This window comes from Moschus berezovskii, chromosome 11 (assembly GCF_049115385.1).
Source record: "Moschus berezovskii isolate FMDL1 chromosome 11, NW_MosBer_1.0, whole genome shotgun sequence".
In the NCBI taxonomy this organism is placed as follows: Eukaryota; Metazoa; Chordata; class Mammalia; order Artiodactyla; family Moschidae; genus Moschus; species Moschus berezovskii.
The window spans coordinates 51,361,404-51,377,489 of record NC_142470.1 but is presented as its reverse complement, the minus strand read 5'-3'; the positions used below and the strand labels follow the sequence as shown (position 1 = coordinate 51,377,489).

The 16,086-nt window shown below is 36.2% G+C and overlaps 1 protein-coding gene across 4 annotated transcripts in view; it reads right to left on the bottom strand.

Moving 5' to 3' along the window:
- The window catches only part of CTNNA2 (catenin alpha 2), a 1,253,094-nt gene extending 1,237,443 nt beyond the window's left edge, over window positions 1-15,651 (bottom strand). For all 4 annotated transcript variants that reach the window (XM_055400364.2, XM_088841736.1, XM_088841737.1 and 1 more), the window contains exon 1: window positions 15,550-15,651. In XM_055400364.2, the coding sequence (XP_055256339.1) occupies window positions 15,550-15,651 (102 nt within the window). The remainder of the gene's footprint in view (window positions 1-15,549) is intronic.
- Window positions 15,652-16,086: the final 435 nt, after the last annotated feature.

Genomic DNA, 16,086 nt, shown 5'->3' with positions numbered 1-16,086 from the left:
AAAAAAAATTAATAATAATAAGCATAGTCAGCAAAGTCTTCTGTGACAGAGGGGAAATGATAAGACAGGAGCAGAAAGGTGCAAAGGAGTCAGTTACAGCATCAGAAAGTTGGCATCATCTTATGAGGAAGAAGCAGCTTGTGCAAAGGGCCTGAGGCAAGAGAGAACTCAGTTCATCGAAGAAACAGAAAGAAGGGCTCTGTGGCTTGAACATGGTGACTAAAGGTCTACCAGGACTAGACATAGCAGTTTACAGTACTAGCTTGTAGCAAAGGATAATGATCACCCTGATGTTTAGAAGATCAAGCAAGTGAGCAAAAGAGGGACTGGCAGATGATTCAAAAAGTGACTACACTCGTCTTGTTGGGAAAGGACTTGGGCTTGGAATAAGGACTTGGACAAGAGTTGGAGAGAGGTGGGCAGGTTTGAGGCAAGACAAACCAGAGAGAATTTTTAGCTGTGAGAATAGGGTTCTGTGAAAATTGTGGGCTGAGGTACAAATTGAGTCCTGTCAGCATATCGATCATATCAATACCTAAGGCTGTAGGGATGGGCAGAACCATCTGATAAGAGAATGAAGAAGAAAACAAAGAGGAGTTCTAAGTCTAAACCCTGAAAAACAGAAGCTGAGATATGGAAATAAGATAGAGAAAAGACAGAAGACACAGCCACTGAAGCCAACCTGTCCATGTTACAAGAAGGTCTGAGAGTTATTTCAGAATGGAAGAAAAACAGCTGGTTAGATTTTCCGTTACTGTTCTTGGCTTTCTTCCTTCTTAATTGTGTGCAAACAAAACATACCTTTTGTTCTTTCAATAGGATGACAAGAAAGGGAAAAGCAGGTGTATTAACATGCCCTAATTCTTTATCTCAGATCTCTGACAAGCTTTAATTAGTTTGCTAGTTGAGGGTTTCCTGAGTAAATGCAATTCTGTCACTTCCAAGCCATTCCGGTGCTTGGTGTAACAGAGTTTTTTGGTCTCCAGCTTAGATAACATTTCTACATTATCAAAAATTGTTATAAGCAATTTTGTTAGTTAATCTCCTATGATTTCTCCCTGATATTTTTGAAATAGTGTGCATAAAATTTCAGAATTGTCCTGTTTCAAGAACATGAAAAAATCATTATTTGTTTCTGACATTAATTTTTAAACTTAGCTTTAAATTCCATTTCCCATTTAAAATAGCTGTACTCACTGAAACGGAAAAATACAAGAGAAAAAAATAAGGGCTTGAGATTTTGCCAAACTGAAGAGTTACTGCTAAGTTTAGGTATTCACTTTCATAACCATTTAAGAGGAAAAATGGGTTTTCAGATTAACTTACTCATTTGAATGTTAAGGATTTTCTTTAGGTCATGTTTGTTGAAGAATCAGCTGATGCAAGCAAGAAAAGGAATGAATACTTGACTGTAAAAATATATTTGGTTATCTTCTGCTTGCTCTCTTTTCTCTGCCTGTTTAACATAGGGAGTTCTCCCTTTCCCTCACCTCCAATTTATTCCTTTACATTCCCACCTTTTCACTCAACTTCCATGTCACTATTTTCAGCTAATGTTTCCCTTAGGAGCTGCAGATCTACTCAGTCTGCTTAATTCACCTTTTGTTGCTAAGTCACTTCATTTGTGTCCGATTCCATGTGACCCCATAGACGGCAGCCCACCAGGCTCCCCCGTCCCTGGGATTCTCCAGGCAAGAACACTGGAGTGGGTTGCCATTTCCTTCTCCAATGCATGAAAGTGAAGTCGCTCAGTCATGTCCGACTCAGTGACCCCATGGACTGCAGCCTACCAGGCTCCTCCATCCATGGGATTTTCCAGGCAAGAGTACTGGAATGGGTTGCCATTGCCTTCTCCGTAATTCACCTTAGGTCTTTTATTATGCGATCTAAGTCTCTCTCTTTTTCATCTATAAAGTGGAGAAAATAAGATTGAGTTTACCAAGCTGACTCAAGGAGTAATGAAAACTGGAAATACCTAGCATAGTGTCAGGCACCTAGTAACTACTCAAGAAAAATTAGAGCCTTTCCCCCTTTCTCTTTAGAGATTCTAGATTATCTGTGGTCAATTCCATACAAATAAGAAGAGCTCCAACTAAGACCAGAACCGTAAGGACTATTCAAAGCAAAGACAAGATTCTAATGAAAGTAATTTAGAAAGTTTAGTTCAGCAGCTGGGACCAGCCTTACGACGAGAGTCAAAGAATTACATGCAAGGGAAGCCAGGTTTGTCGATCTAGGGGAAACCCTCCAAGCCTCCTTTTTCCTTAAGAATGAGAAATTAATAAGTTGAGATAGTATGTAAAGCACTCATTTCATAGTACCTTAAACTTCTCTTTTATTCTCTAGTAAATGGGATTTTTTTTACTAGCATTAATAAAACAGTCACTGTGTTTAAACCAGAAATTTTTGAAAGTAAATATTTTGATGAAGGATAAGTTAGTTGTGTCATTCTAGTTTTTTTCAGCAACATATTATTTCTTTATATTCTTAGAATTGGATTATAAGTTGCAAACCTCATTCAATTTTTAAATCATTAGAATAATAAGCTTTCTAGACTTTTAGTAATAATACTAAATGCCAGAATAAATGGAACTACATCAAAGTTTTGAGTGTATATAAGTTAGAAATATAGCATTCTATTCATACTTAAACAAGTGGAACAAAAATGTCATAAATTTTTTAGCTAAGCAAAAACTCATGAATTTTTTGAAATATATATATTATACATACTATGTATATGTATACAAAAGCTTTTCTACTACACTTGATAAAGTCTTGAGAAATAAAAAATGGAGAAATTGGAAAACAAACTAAAAGAAATAGGACCACTGAATATAAAATAGAAAAAGTGAAACAAACTAGGTAAAAGTAAAAGATCATCATATGGTCTAGGTATTTTTAAACAAGGTTGCTCAGAGCTATATTATTTTCTGTTGACCAATCATGATACAGTGATCATAAAATAATAATTACATAATCACAGCAGTAAAAGATGTTTATTAGTTTTCACAGTCAAAAGCCAGACAAGAAAATAAAAGACAACTACAATCAAAAGCCATAATGGAAGTACGATTAAACTAACAATATAAACTATTTACATATATTTGAGGGAGTTAAATAGAGTGATGTGTAAGTGGCAGTGCATAGATGCACATGGTTTCATCTGCCCAGCCACTCTATGTCTTTTGGTTGGTACATTTAATCCATTTATAGTTAAGGCAGTTATCAATATGTATAATCCTACTGTCATGTTCTTACTTGTTTTCAGTTATTTTGTGTAGGTCTTTTCCTTCTCTTGTGTTTCCTGCCTAGAGAAGTTCCTTTAGTGCTTGTTGTAAAGCTAGAATTCCCTTAACTTCTGCTTGTTTGGAAGGCTTTTGATTTCTCCATCAGATCTGAACAAGAGTCTTTCTGGGTAAAGTATTCTTGGCTATAGGTTCTTCTTTTCCATCATTTCTAATATATCTTGCCATTCCCTTTCAGTTTATAGAGTTTCTGTTGAGAAATCAGCTGATAGCCTGATGGGAGTTCCCGGTATGTTATTTGTTGTTTTTTCCTTTATTGCTTTTAATATTTTATCGACTTTAATTTTGACCCTTATGATGTGAATGTTGATGTGTTTAATGTTGTCCCATTGGTCTCTTAAACTGTCTTCATTTTCTTTTCATTCTTTTTTTTTTCTATATTCTGTTTTGCAGTAGTGATTTCTGCCATGATGTCTTCCAAGTCACTTATCTGTTCTTCTGCCTAAGTTATTCTGCAATCCATTCCTTTGAGTGTACTGTTCATCTCTGTTTGTTCTTGAGTGCTTCCAGGTCTTTGTTAAATATTTCTGCATCTTCTACATTCTTTTTCTAAGATCCAGGATCATCTTTCCTATCATTCTTAATTCTTTTTCTAGAAGGCTGCCTATCTCCATTTCATTTAGTTGTTTTTCTGGGAGATAACTTTCATCTGGAACATAATCCTCAATCTTTTCATTCTGATTAACTTTCTGCAAGTTCTCATTTTGGTGACTGGGGGATGGTAGTACTTCTTGCTTCTTCTGTCTCCCACCTGGAGGATAAGGCTAAAAGACTTGTGTAGGCTTCTGGACGAGAGGGACTCGCGGTAGGAAAACCTTGGTCTTGCTCTAGTGGGCAGGGCCACACTCAGTAAAACTTTAATCCTATTGTCTGCTGATGGCTGGGGCTGGGCTCCCTCCTTCTTAGATGTTGACCTGAGGTATCCCAGCCCTGGAGTCCACAGGCTCTATGGTAGGGTTAATGAATACCTCCAAGAGGGATCACATCAAGAGACACCTAGGACTGTGGCTACCAGTGCCCCTGTCCCCTCAACAAGACATTGCCAATCCACCCCTCCACATGAGATTCACCAACACTAGCAGGTAGGTCTGCTTCAGTCTCCTGTGGGGTCACTGCTCCTTTCCCCTGGGTCCTGGTGTGCTCAAGATTTTGTTCATGTTCTTGAAGAATGGAGTTTATACTTCCCCCAGTCCTGTGGAAGTCCTATAGTCGAATCCCACTGGCCTTCAAAGTCAGATTCTCTGGGGATTCTTAGCCCCTTTGTTGGATTTCCAGGCTGAGAAGCCTATCGTGAGGCTCAGAACTTTCACAACAGTGGGAGAACTTCTTTGGTATTATTGTTCTCCAGTTTGTGGGTTGCCTACCCAGCAGGTATATGATTTGATTTTATCTTAATTGTGCTCCTTCTACCATTTTGTTGTGGCTGGCTTCCTCCTTGTCTTTGGATATGGGGTATCTTTTTTTGGTGGGTTCTAGTGTCCTCCTGTTGATGGTTGTTCAACAGCTAGCTGAAATTTTGGTGCTCTCTCAGGAGGGAATTTAGTTGTGTCATTCTTAATACAGCTGCATGCATGCTAAGTCACTCAGTCATGTCTGACTCTTCGCGACCCTATGGGCTGTAGTCCGACAGGCTCCTTTGCCCATGAGATTCTCCAGGCAAGAATACTGGAGTGGGTTGCCATGCCCTCCTCCAGGGGATCTTCCTGGATCTAACTGGAGTCTCCTGTGGCTCCTGCATTGCAGACAGCTTCTTTACTGCTGCTGCTAAGTCACTGGAGCCACCTCTAAAACCATAACAATGCCTTACTACTTAACTTTTACTGCCCTGGACTAATGAGACAGGAACAGAGGCAGATGCTATCTGTTAACTACATTTGTGGTAAAAAAAAAAAAAAAAAAGTGAAATGATGGCATGGTGGACTCAATAGATATTTCTGGCATAATTGGTCCTAACGGTACACAAGGTAATGAGTGTTTGCCAAACACAAAGACCTAGAACTAAAGTAGTTACCACCATATCTATATTGTATCCAATGATTTAAAGTCAGAAAAACATCATCCATCAAATTAATGTCAATTTCAATTTTATTATTTGGTTTTTGTTACTTATTTTATAAATTTCTTTATGAATAAAAATATGTGCAAACATAACTTCATGTTTTTAATAGTACTTTAAGCCCACTCTAAGATTTGGGAGGATTTTTTTGGCTTTCATTTTGGGTTTAAAAGTATTCTACACATTACTCAAGTTTCAAAACTTTGCTAATACAGCTGGCCTCATAACAAAAAGAACATCACTCCCATCTGGTGGCAGACATCAAAATTTTGAACATAATCTCAAAACAGAAATTAATCTTAACTCTAGACTAGACACTAGGCAATTAAATTCCTATTTCAAAAGTGACAAACACAATAACTGCCAAGTAATCCATATGACATCAATTCAAAGAAGTACTTGAAACATAATGAATTACTTTTAGTTGTGGGTACCAAACATTAAAAAAAGTACAACTTAAGAAGTGTTAATATTAGGGAATGAAACCATAACTGTAAAATAATAAAAACACTTTATAGCCTTTCAATTAAATATTAATATATGTCATAAAGGTAAACTTCCCAAAGCATAATCTCATTACATGTATTCATATTCTATTTTTAATATATGTTATTTTTTCTTTAACAAGGAAAGATATGGAGGTTTTAAATAAAGCTACAATTTTAAAGTTAACTTATTCAGCCACAAAATCATCTAATAAAGACAGAAAAACATGCTTTTCAAAGTCATAAAAATAGCATTTAAAAATTAAAATGGGAATTGGTATTTTAAAAACAAAAAGAGGAAAATATCTGGAAACAGGTTAACCACATTACACCTAAATTTGATCAAATAAATAAGCTTATTAGAATTCCCATCGTTTGCTTTTAGTACATTCTTCACTTTCACACAGTTCTAATCCTCTGACAAAGATGAATAATCAACTTATTACAACATTATAGTATCACCACAGAACCATCCAAATGTATTAATCTCTGAATCTCATGAATAAAATATGAATAAAGGTAGTTTCAATAGTGATATTTTCTGGGCAGATGGAGAAAGGATACAATGAGACTTCATTTCATACTTTTTTTAGGCAAATTCATATACAAAATATTTTTTAAACAGTATAAGACAGTATGATATAACATAAAAAAACAAATACTGACTTATTTCTCAGAGGTTACTTCATTTCTGAGTATCAGTTTATTTCTCTAATCACTTTCCAACTTTAAATTCTCTAATTTTAAATCTAAATCTGTTTCCCTGATTTTAAATGCACAGAAGAATTTAACTATTGTTGGGAGTCACACAAAGGTAATTCCTGTATAAAGACTTAATAGTAAAAGGTGGATAAAATAAGTTATTTTTTAAAGCATAAAATTGAATTTTTTAATTTTGAAATAATATTTTAAGGATATAATGTTCTAATTATTTAGCTTTTGAGATAAGTATTAACTTTTTGAATAAAGTTTAAAAAGACCTAAATATAGAAGGCATTAGAGCCCAACCTAATAGGGCCCCATGGACATTACTCAAAATAATACAGAAAAAGATTAAAGAGAGCTCCTCTTCTCAGGAGGTTCTTTCCCCATCAGGCCAATTTAGAACAGCTCATTAAACATCAATGGTATTCTTTTATCAGATGCTTAGGGTTATTTCTTAAGTTGCATATTCATCTTTCTATAGAGAAAAGGAACAAACTTCTAACAAATTTCATCCTGTGCTATTGTGATGGCCTTAGCTTCATTAGTTTACTAAAATGTTCAAGGCTGAATTCCAGTAATTTTAGAAATTTCTCCCTTAGTTATCTTAGATTAAATGTAAAACATAAATAATTCTTCTAAATCTACATTAAAATGTTTTTTTTTCTAAAGAAAATATCCAATGAATTCCTATTTTATACATGGCATCCAATTTCTAGTAATAATTAATTACTATCAAGTAAGTCACATCTATCAAGTAATAAAGCCATTACTATCAAGCCAGTACTACCAAGTAATAAAAAACACTGCATTAAGAGCAAACCTATACTACTATGAAGGACAGGGAAGCCTGGTGTGCTGCAGTTCATAGGATTGCAAAGAGTTGGAGACGACTTGGCGACTGAACAATGATATTACTATGAGAACACTGTCAGACACTTAACAAATCATTTTAATGGACTGTCTCAGGTACCACTTTAATAATTTCATGATGCATCCATAACTTACATATGAGGACAGATTAAGTAACATATTCAAGCTCTGATTCACAATTAAGCCTTCCTAACTTCAAAGCTTGTACAAACATAATCACTACTTCAATGGTGTGAAAATAATTATACAATTGCAACTTACAAATCTACATAATTAGGTAGATTTTGCATATAACGGCCTTCTGTATATACTTTTTAATTACAAAGAGAATATTTACATTTTCATTTTTAACTGTTTTGCATAGACAAAACTATTTTTGTATATTTATACTATATCTGGCTATCTTACCTTTAGTTCAGTTCAGTTCAGTCATTCAGTTGTGTCTGACTCTTTGTGACCCCATGAATCACAGCACGCCAGGCCTCCCTGTCCAGCACCAACTCCCGGAGTTCACTCAAACTCATGTCCACAGAGTCGGTGATGCCATCCAGCCATCTCATTCTCTGTCGTCCCCTTCTCCTCCCGCCCCCAACCTTTCCCAGCATCAGAGTCTTTTCCAGTGAGTCAACTCGTCGCATGAGGTGGCCAAAGTATTGCAGTTTCAGCTTTAGCATCAGTCCTTCCAATGAACACCCAGGATTGATCTCCTTTAGAATGGACTGGTTGGTTCTCCTTGCAGTCCAAGGGACTCTCAAGAGTCTTCTCCAGTACCACAGTTCAAAAGCATCAATTCTTCGGTGATCAGCTTTCTTCACAGTCCAACTCTCACATCCATACATGACCACGGGAAAAACCATAGCCTTGACTAGACGGACGGTACACAATAATATTATAAAAGAAAGATTTTATCTGTCCTGTTCCTATGTTTAATGACATATTCCTTTATCTTAAAAGCTTGATCTTATTCTTATTTAAAGTTTTTATTAGAAAAGATTACAAAATTCTGTCAAATGTCTGTTTAGTATCCCAGGGTATAACCTATTGAGAAACTAAAATATTTTTGTTTCCTGATAACAGACTATCATTATATTCTTTAAAAAGTCTTATTTTGTTATGAATATGCTACACTTTTGATATACTGCTGGATGATACTTTCTACATTTTATGTAGAATTTTTTTTTGCATTTAAATTCAGAAATAAGATTGTATTATTACTGTCCTTTATTAAAGTTTTTTTAGAGTGTCTTGAATTTTTAATTTAAAAGTTATACTTCTTCAAGAACTACTGAGGAGCTATTAAATTTTTTCTACAGTTGAAGCAGAACTTTAAGTAACATTGCAATTATCAGTTCTTTAAATGTGAGATAGTATTCAGCTAGACATCCATCTGTTCTGGTGCTTTTTAATAACAGATCTTTAAAAGCTTTCCAATATGTATGTGGCTTAATCCAGTTTTCCACTTCCTCTTGGATAAATTTTGGTTATTTCAATCCTTCTAGGAAGTTATTCCCTTCCTCTATGTTTTCATTTTCCTAGGTGTAGAGCTGCATGTAATATTCAACTACGTTTCGTTTAATCTCTCTTGTTCCCAGAGTTCTTTCTGCTTTCCCATTCATAATCTTATGTACTCTTTATATATTTTCTGTAATATGTGCCTGAGGAATTTATATTGGCCATTTCAAGAAAGAATCAGGGCTTCCATGGTGGTCCAGTGGTTGGGAGTTGTCTGACAATGCAAGGGACATGTAGTGGATTTCTGCTCCAGGAAGATTCTACACACTGCAGGGCAATTAAGCCACTGCACCACAACTATTTGAGCCAGCACTCACGAGCTGCAACTACTGAGCCCATGTGCTACAACTACTGAAGCCTGAATGACTCGAGTCCATGCTCTGCAAACAAGAGAAGCCACCTCAAGGAGAGGGCCATATAGCACAATCAGAGAGTAGCCCTCATTCTTCACAACTAGAGAAAGCCATTGAACAACAGCAAAGACCCAGCACAACCAAAATTAAATAAATAAATAATATCTTTAACCAAAAAAAAAAAAAATCAAATTTGAATTAATTTAACACTGTGAACTCACTATTTTAGTGATTCCAGTTTTTATGGTTATTAAATATTGATTTCCTAGTTTCTTTTGATGTTCTTTTTCTAACTTGTTGAATACTTAGTTTATTTATGGGTTTTCTTTAGTAAAAAAGGCATTTAAAGCTAAAATTTTGTAATAAGCACAGCTTTTAGTGGGTATGTATATTTTGTTAAGACAAGATCATCTTTTTCATTAAGTCATAAATAGTTTGTAATTTCCCTTTGCTTTTAAGAGTTATCTAAGAGTGTGTCCTAATTTCCTAATAAATTTGCCAAATGGCAACCCACTCCAGTGTTCTTGCCTGGAGAATCCCAGGGATGGGGGAGCCTGGTGGGCTGCCGTCTATGGGGTCACACAGAGTCGGACACGACTGAAGTGACTTAGCAGCAGCAGCAGCAGCAACAAAGCTTAGTATCACAGAACATGGCCTATTAAACGTTTTTACTCTCTTGAATTTATAAAAGTCCAGGTATCTTTTTCAAGGTCTAAAATGCATAAGATGAATCTTTTCTCACATGAAATTGCATGATTTCCATAGTGTAAAATTTTTCCAAAAAGAATCTTGCCATTTCAACATTGTAAGTTAAACATGCACCTCATATACATTATGATAGAAATGAGGTAAAGTTTTGTTTACTACTTTAAATAGTTATTGATGGTAAATTCCTGACATCATTTTTCTTATGAATGAATTTTATTGAGTACTCCTCAACTTCTGGTGTTTATTTCAACTCTATCCAGCTTTATATAAACTACAGGATGGCTACAGGCATATAGAGTCAGTGGATATTTCAATGAATTTTATTCCATTCATAAAACTGTAATATGTGTTTGATTCATATGGGGCTTTGTTTAGGTTAGTTTTCTCTTTCATTTCCACATTTTGCTTTAAATGTTGAACATGGAGTTTATATCTAAAATTATCTTATCTCTCCTAAATTATTCATATGTCTTACAAGGATGAACAATCACATTAATCTTACCCTTAAGATTTCATTCCAGGGGTGGGAATTGTGAGTCTTGATAACACAAGCATATTATCGTGAAACAATATATACAAACCCTGTTTTAAAAGTCACATTTTTGGAGAATCCTTTTTTTAAATCTTTTAAAATCACTGTAGGAACACTAGTAAGAAAGGAAAACCATTTAGATATTAGGAGACACTGGAAGGGTATTAAGAATAGTTACAGTACTAAGTTACAGTGTGAAATTCAACAAGACTTCGTAAGTATTTTCTGGTATTAAGTGAAACAATATGAATTAGACTATTAACTGTCTTTATTTTCAACAAATATTTTTCATGTATAGACTTTATTGACAGAAGAATTTGAAATGACTGGATTGAAAGATACATGGAAAAGGCTGTAATTTTTAAATGTAACCTTAGATGTGTTGGTCTTTAGATAAGTCAACCACAAGAGCAAATATGTAAAGATATGAAAATTTTAAGAAATAAGAAACAGTTTATGTGTAATATTGTGCTGGCCCATGCTGGATTCACTCATATCCTTCTCACTGACTTACACAGTATTGGTTTATGACCAGTATGAACCTGAAATACAGCCATCAAGAAAAGAAAAACGAAGACTACATTTAATCAACACGAGGCACTATGTTCTAATTATTGCTGCATTTCATCTGCAGGATAAGGGTTAAATATATCGGCATGCAATCTGAAATGAAAATTCCAAGGCTAGATAAAGGTAATCTGTGTTTATAACCCAGCCGACAGAACTACATTTCAGAGCAGACCAACCACAAAGAACCTCCCAAACCAGGCTTTTTCAAGCTATCTATGATGAAAGGTCAAATATGTGTTATTCTAAAAGTACATAAACCAAAGATTTTTAAAAATACAAGACAAGGAATAACCCCAGAAATAAAAAGATAAAAGGTCCAAATTTTATGATTAGCTTCAATAGGCATAAAATTACTCTATAAAACTGCCATAAATTTTCAAAGCACTTACTTTAAATTTCTGTGCTTATTGCTGTCCAATAACAAATAATTCATGGATCAGTCTTAGTCCACAAACCACAACTGCAGCAGCCAACATACTCTCAAATCTAAGAGTCTATCAGTATTAGGTGTTTCTTGAATAAATTTGTATAGCAATAATAAGAATCATGACCAAATTAAAAAAGGGCATCAGTTCAGTTCAGTTCAGTCACTCAGTCGTGTCCAACTCTTTGCGACCCCATGGATCACAGCACGCCAGGCCTTCCTTTAATGAAATGTTTCAACAATTACAAACAAATATGTCTACTTCTTAATCCCTAGAACTCTGTGAATGTATTACATTAAATGGCAAAAGGGACTCTGCAGAACACCTCAAGATCCAGAGATTATTTCAGAATTTCTGGGTGACCCCAATACAATCACAGGGGTTCTTATAAGAGGGAGCTTCCCTGGTGGTTCAGATGGTAAAGAACCTGCCCGGAATGCAGGAGGAAGGAGGGTTAAAGTCAGAGGTCAATATTTGATGGTAGAAGCTGAAGTCAGAGGGAGAGATTTAAAGATTCTAAACCATTGGCTTTAATGATGGAGGAGACAGGTGCATGCCTGATGCTAAAAATAGGAATGAACTTCCTCCTTAAGGAACACATCCATACCAATATCTTGCATTTAGGACCTTTGACTAATAGAATTGTATGATAATAGATGGGTGTTGTTTAAACTGCTAAGATTGTGGTAATTTGTCATAGTGACAACTGGAAGCATATAGGCGTACAGACCTTGGTTCTGGGAAGTAGGGTGTTCCTATAGCAACTACCTGAAAATGTGGAAGTGGCTTTGCAATGGACGGTAGGCAGAAGCTGGGAACATTTTGAGGAGCATGATAGAAAAAGCCTAGATTACCTTGAACAGAGAGAAGAACATGGATGTTAAAAGCCCTGCTGGTGAGGACTCAGAAGGAAGTAAACAGCATGGTAGAGTAAGCTTTTATCATTTTAGAAATTATCAAAATCATTATAAATGGATAGTTAAAGGAGGGCTCAGAAGGAAATGAAAAACATGTTATTGGAAAATGGAGGAAAAACAATATTTGCTATATAGTAGAAGAAAGCTTAGCTGAATTGCTTCCTATAATTATGTAGAAACCAGAGTTATAAGTGATGACCTTGAACATTTAGCTGAGAAGATTTCCAAGCAAAGTATTGAAGGAGTGGCCTAGTTTCTTCTTCCTGCTTATAGCAAAATGTAAGAGGAAAGAACATATTGAGTCAAGAATTATTGGTACTTCCCTGGTGGTCCAGTGGTTAAGACTCCATGCCTCTACTTCAGGGGGCATGGGTTCAATCCCTGGTTAGTGAATGTAAGATCCTGCCACATGCCACAAGATGCAGCCAGAAAAAAAATTTTTTTAAGAATATTAAGTTGAAAGGAACCAAGACCCAATGATTCTGAAACTTCTCAGCCTAGGCAGATTGCAAAAGGTGTTAAAATTAGAAGTTTCAGGAAAAAGTGGCTCTTGAGAAAAAGTCAACTTTGTGTCTAGATAACCTTCAGTTAGTGCTTTGGAAGGATTAAAACCTTGGTATGTTCGAAGAATTGATGCTTTTGAACTGTGGTGTTGGAGAAGACTCTTGAGAGTCCCTTGGACTGCAAGGAGATCCAACCAGTCCATTCTAAAGGAGATCAATCCTGGGTGTTCATTGGAAGGACTGATGCTAAAGATGAAACTGCAATACTTTGGCCACCTCATGTGACGAGTTGACTCACCGGAAAAGACTCTGATGCTGGGAAAGATTGGGGGTGGGAGGAGAAGGGGACGACGGAGAATGAGATGGCTGGATGGCATCATCGACTCTGTGGACATGAGTTTGAGTGAACTCCGGGAGTTGGTGATGGACAGGGAGGCCTGGCGTGCTGTGATTCATGGGGTCGCGGAGAGTCGGACACGACTGAGCAACTGAACTGAACTGATGTTCACTCACACAAGGAGCTCTTGGAAAGACTGGACATGGGATTCATGGAGTCCCTCAGTGACTTCAGCAGAGGACAAATTGGAGATGAGGTTATCCATCGAAGATCTGCAAAGTATCCTGTTTTCTAATAGAGATATATACAAGAGAGAACCACAGGTTTCTCAAGAATGTTCTATCAGTTGAAATACTGACAATCTGAACTGAAAAAAAAGAGATAAATTTCAAAAAAGCTGTTGTACTTTCAAGTTACACAGGCAGAAAATATTCAACTGAAAATACATGCTATCTTTCATGAAAAAAGAATAATGATTCTTAGAGTAAAGAACCAGGCCCAGAGGGCAGAGCCTTGAGCCACAGAGGATTATCACCAAGCTGTGAAATCTAATTGAGTTTGTCTAGTTGGAATTCTAAACTTCTTGAGACTGGTAACCATTTTTTTTTCTTCCACATTCTCTCTTTTTAAATGAAAATGTCTGCACCTGTTATCTTATGTTTTTCCCACAAAGCACTTTGAAGGCATATGATTTATTTTCTAATTTCACTGGAAAATAGATGGAGAAAATTTTTGCTTGAAGAAGGAATATAACTAGAACCTTGATGATAAGCGTGAGAGTGCTCAATTATGTCTAACTCTTTGCAACCCCATGGACTGTAGCCCGCCAGGCTCCTCTGTCCATGGACTTCTACCGGTAAGGATACTGGAGTGGGTTGCCATTTCCTACTTCAGGGGATCTTTCCCACTCAGAGATTGAAACCATGTCTCCTGTGTTTCCTGTACTATTAGGTAGATTCTTTACTACTTCACCACCTGGGTCCCTATCCAGAACCTTGAAAGTGAAGTCGCTTAGTCGTGTCCAACTCTTTGCGACCCCATGGACTGTAGCCTATCAGGCTCTCCAGTCCATGGAATTTTCCAGGCAAGAGTACTGGAGCTCATACCTAACTTAGAAGATTCAGATGATGAGATTTGGAAATTCTTAGCTGATGAATTTTAGATGAGATTTTTGTCCATGTTCTAACCCCCTGAAAGTCTGAATATGCCACCTAAAAATGGCAAGAGAGACTTTTCAGATGTGATTTGCTCAAAGATCTTGAGATGAGGACATTATTCTAGAGCATCTGTGTGGGCCCAATGTAATCATAAGGGTCCTTATAAGAGTGAGACAGGATGAGATATGAGGACATGAGCAGAGGTCAGAGTCAGAGAGAGATTTGAAGATGCCACACTGCTGGCTTTGAATATGGAGGAAGGGGCAAAAGAAGGGAATGGCCTCTAGAACATGGAAGAGGCAAAGAAACAGATTTTCTACTCAAACCTCCAGAAGGAATGCTTCTTTACCAATATCCTAACATTAGGACCTCTGACTTCTAGAACCATAAGATAATAAACTTGTGATGCTTTACGCCACCAAGTTTACAGTAATTTGCTATAGAAACTACAGAAAACCAATATAAGTGATCTCTACCCAATATAAATGGTCTCTACTTAATTTGACATGGCATTTCTCTACAAATATACCCATAAAATCTTGAATTTTAACTTTCTGAAATTCTTAGTCAATATAGCAAATAATATGCTTCACAAGACACACAAAAAATTAATTTTTAAAATTTAAAAATCCAGAGGATGTTTTTCTGTTAATGGCTCTCATGTGGAAATGTGACAACATAAAAATGGAACATTTCATCATTTCAACATGATGAATTTTCCCTTTTAAACTAAAGACAAAGTAATTCAATAAATATACTTTACTCTTAAATAGTCAATAGAGTTCTTCCTAACTGCATTAGCATCTGAAAGCAAGCTAGGCATGATTTTATTTAGACTTTGAATCCATTACTGCAAATGAGGGTCCCCTTCACCAAAGCCCCTTCTTTAATTATCTCATCAACTTAACTTCAAAAATCACACAAAAACTTTTGTAAAAAGCACTCCAAATCTTATTGAGAAGTAAAGAAAAAAACTGTCCACAGTTCAGGAAGGAATACATATTAAGTAATCAGCAATGTGGCATGCTTAAGGATTTTTCACATTCTTCGGAAAGTCATGATAAAATCGCAAAAGAAATATACACAGGTAACAGTATTTCAGATCATCTCTTACCTGTGTAACGAGCGGTTCCAAAAGCCTCTCCACTGTTAGGGTCCGGATTTCCAAACTTTTGGGGTCCCATTTTAAAATGATAGGTGAAGTTGCCGAAGTCATGCTCCCTGCAGAAACACACATTATCCATTAGAAATAATGATCACAGAAATAATGTGAGCTTGGGGGTTCAAAATGAATAAGTCACCAAAACTTTGAACATACTTGAAGATTATCTGTCTGGTTCAACCTCATCAAGTTAGAGCTAGGAAAATCAGAAAACAGAACTATGTGAAGTGGTGATGTCAGGATCAGATTGAAAACAGGTATTTCTTAAGGGCACCTGTATATATTAGACAAACTTTTGGGGCCCAACTGACACTGAAATATATCACACTCAGTGTTTAGTACACATATCCACCTGCTATATACTGTGAAGGAGATTCCCAAGAACCCACCTGCCAATGCAGGAGACTCAGGAGATGCGGTTTTGATCCCTGGATTGGGAAGATTCCCTGGAGGAGGGCATGAAACCCATTCCAATATCCTTGGCTGGAG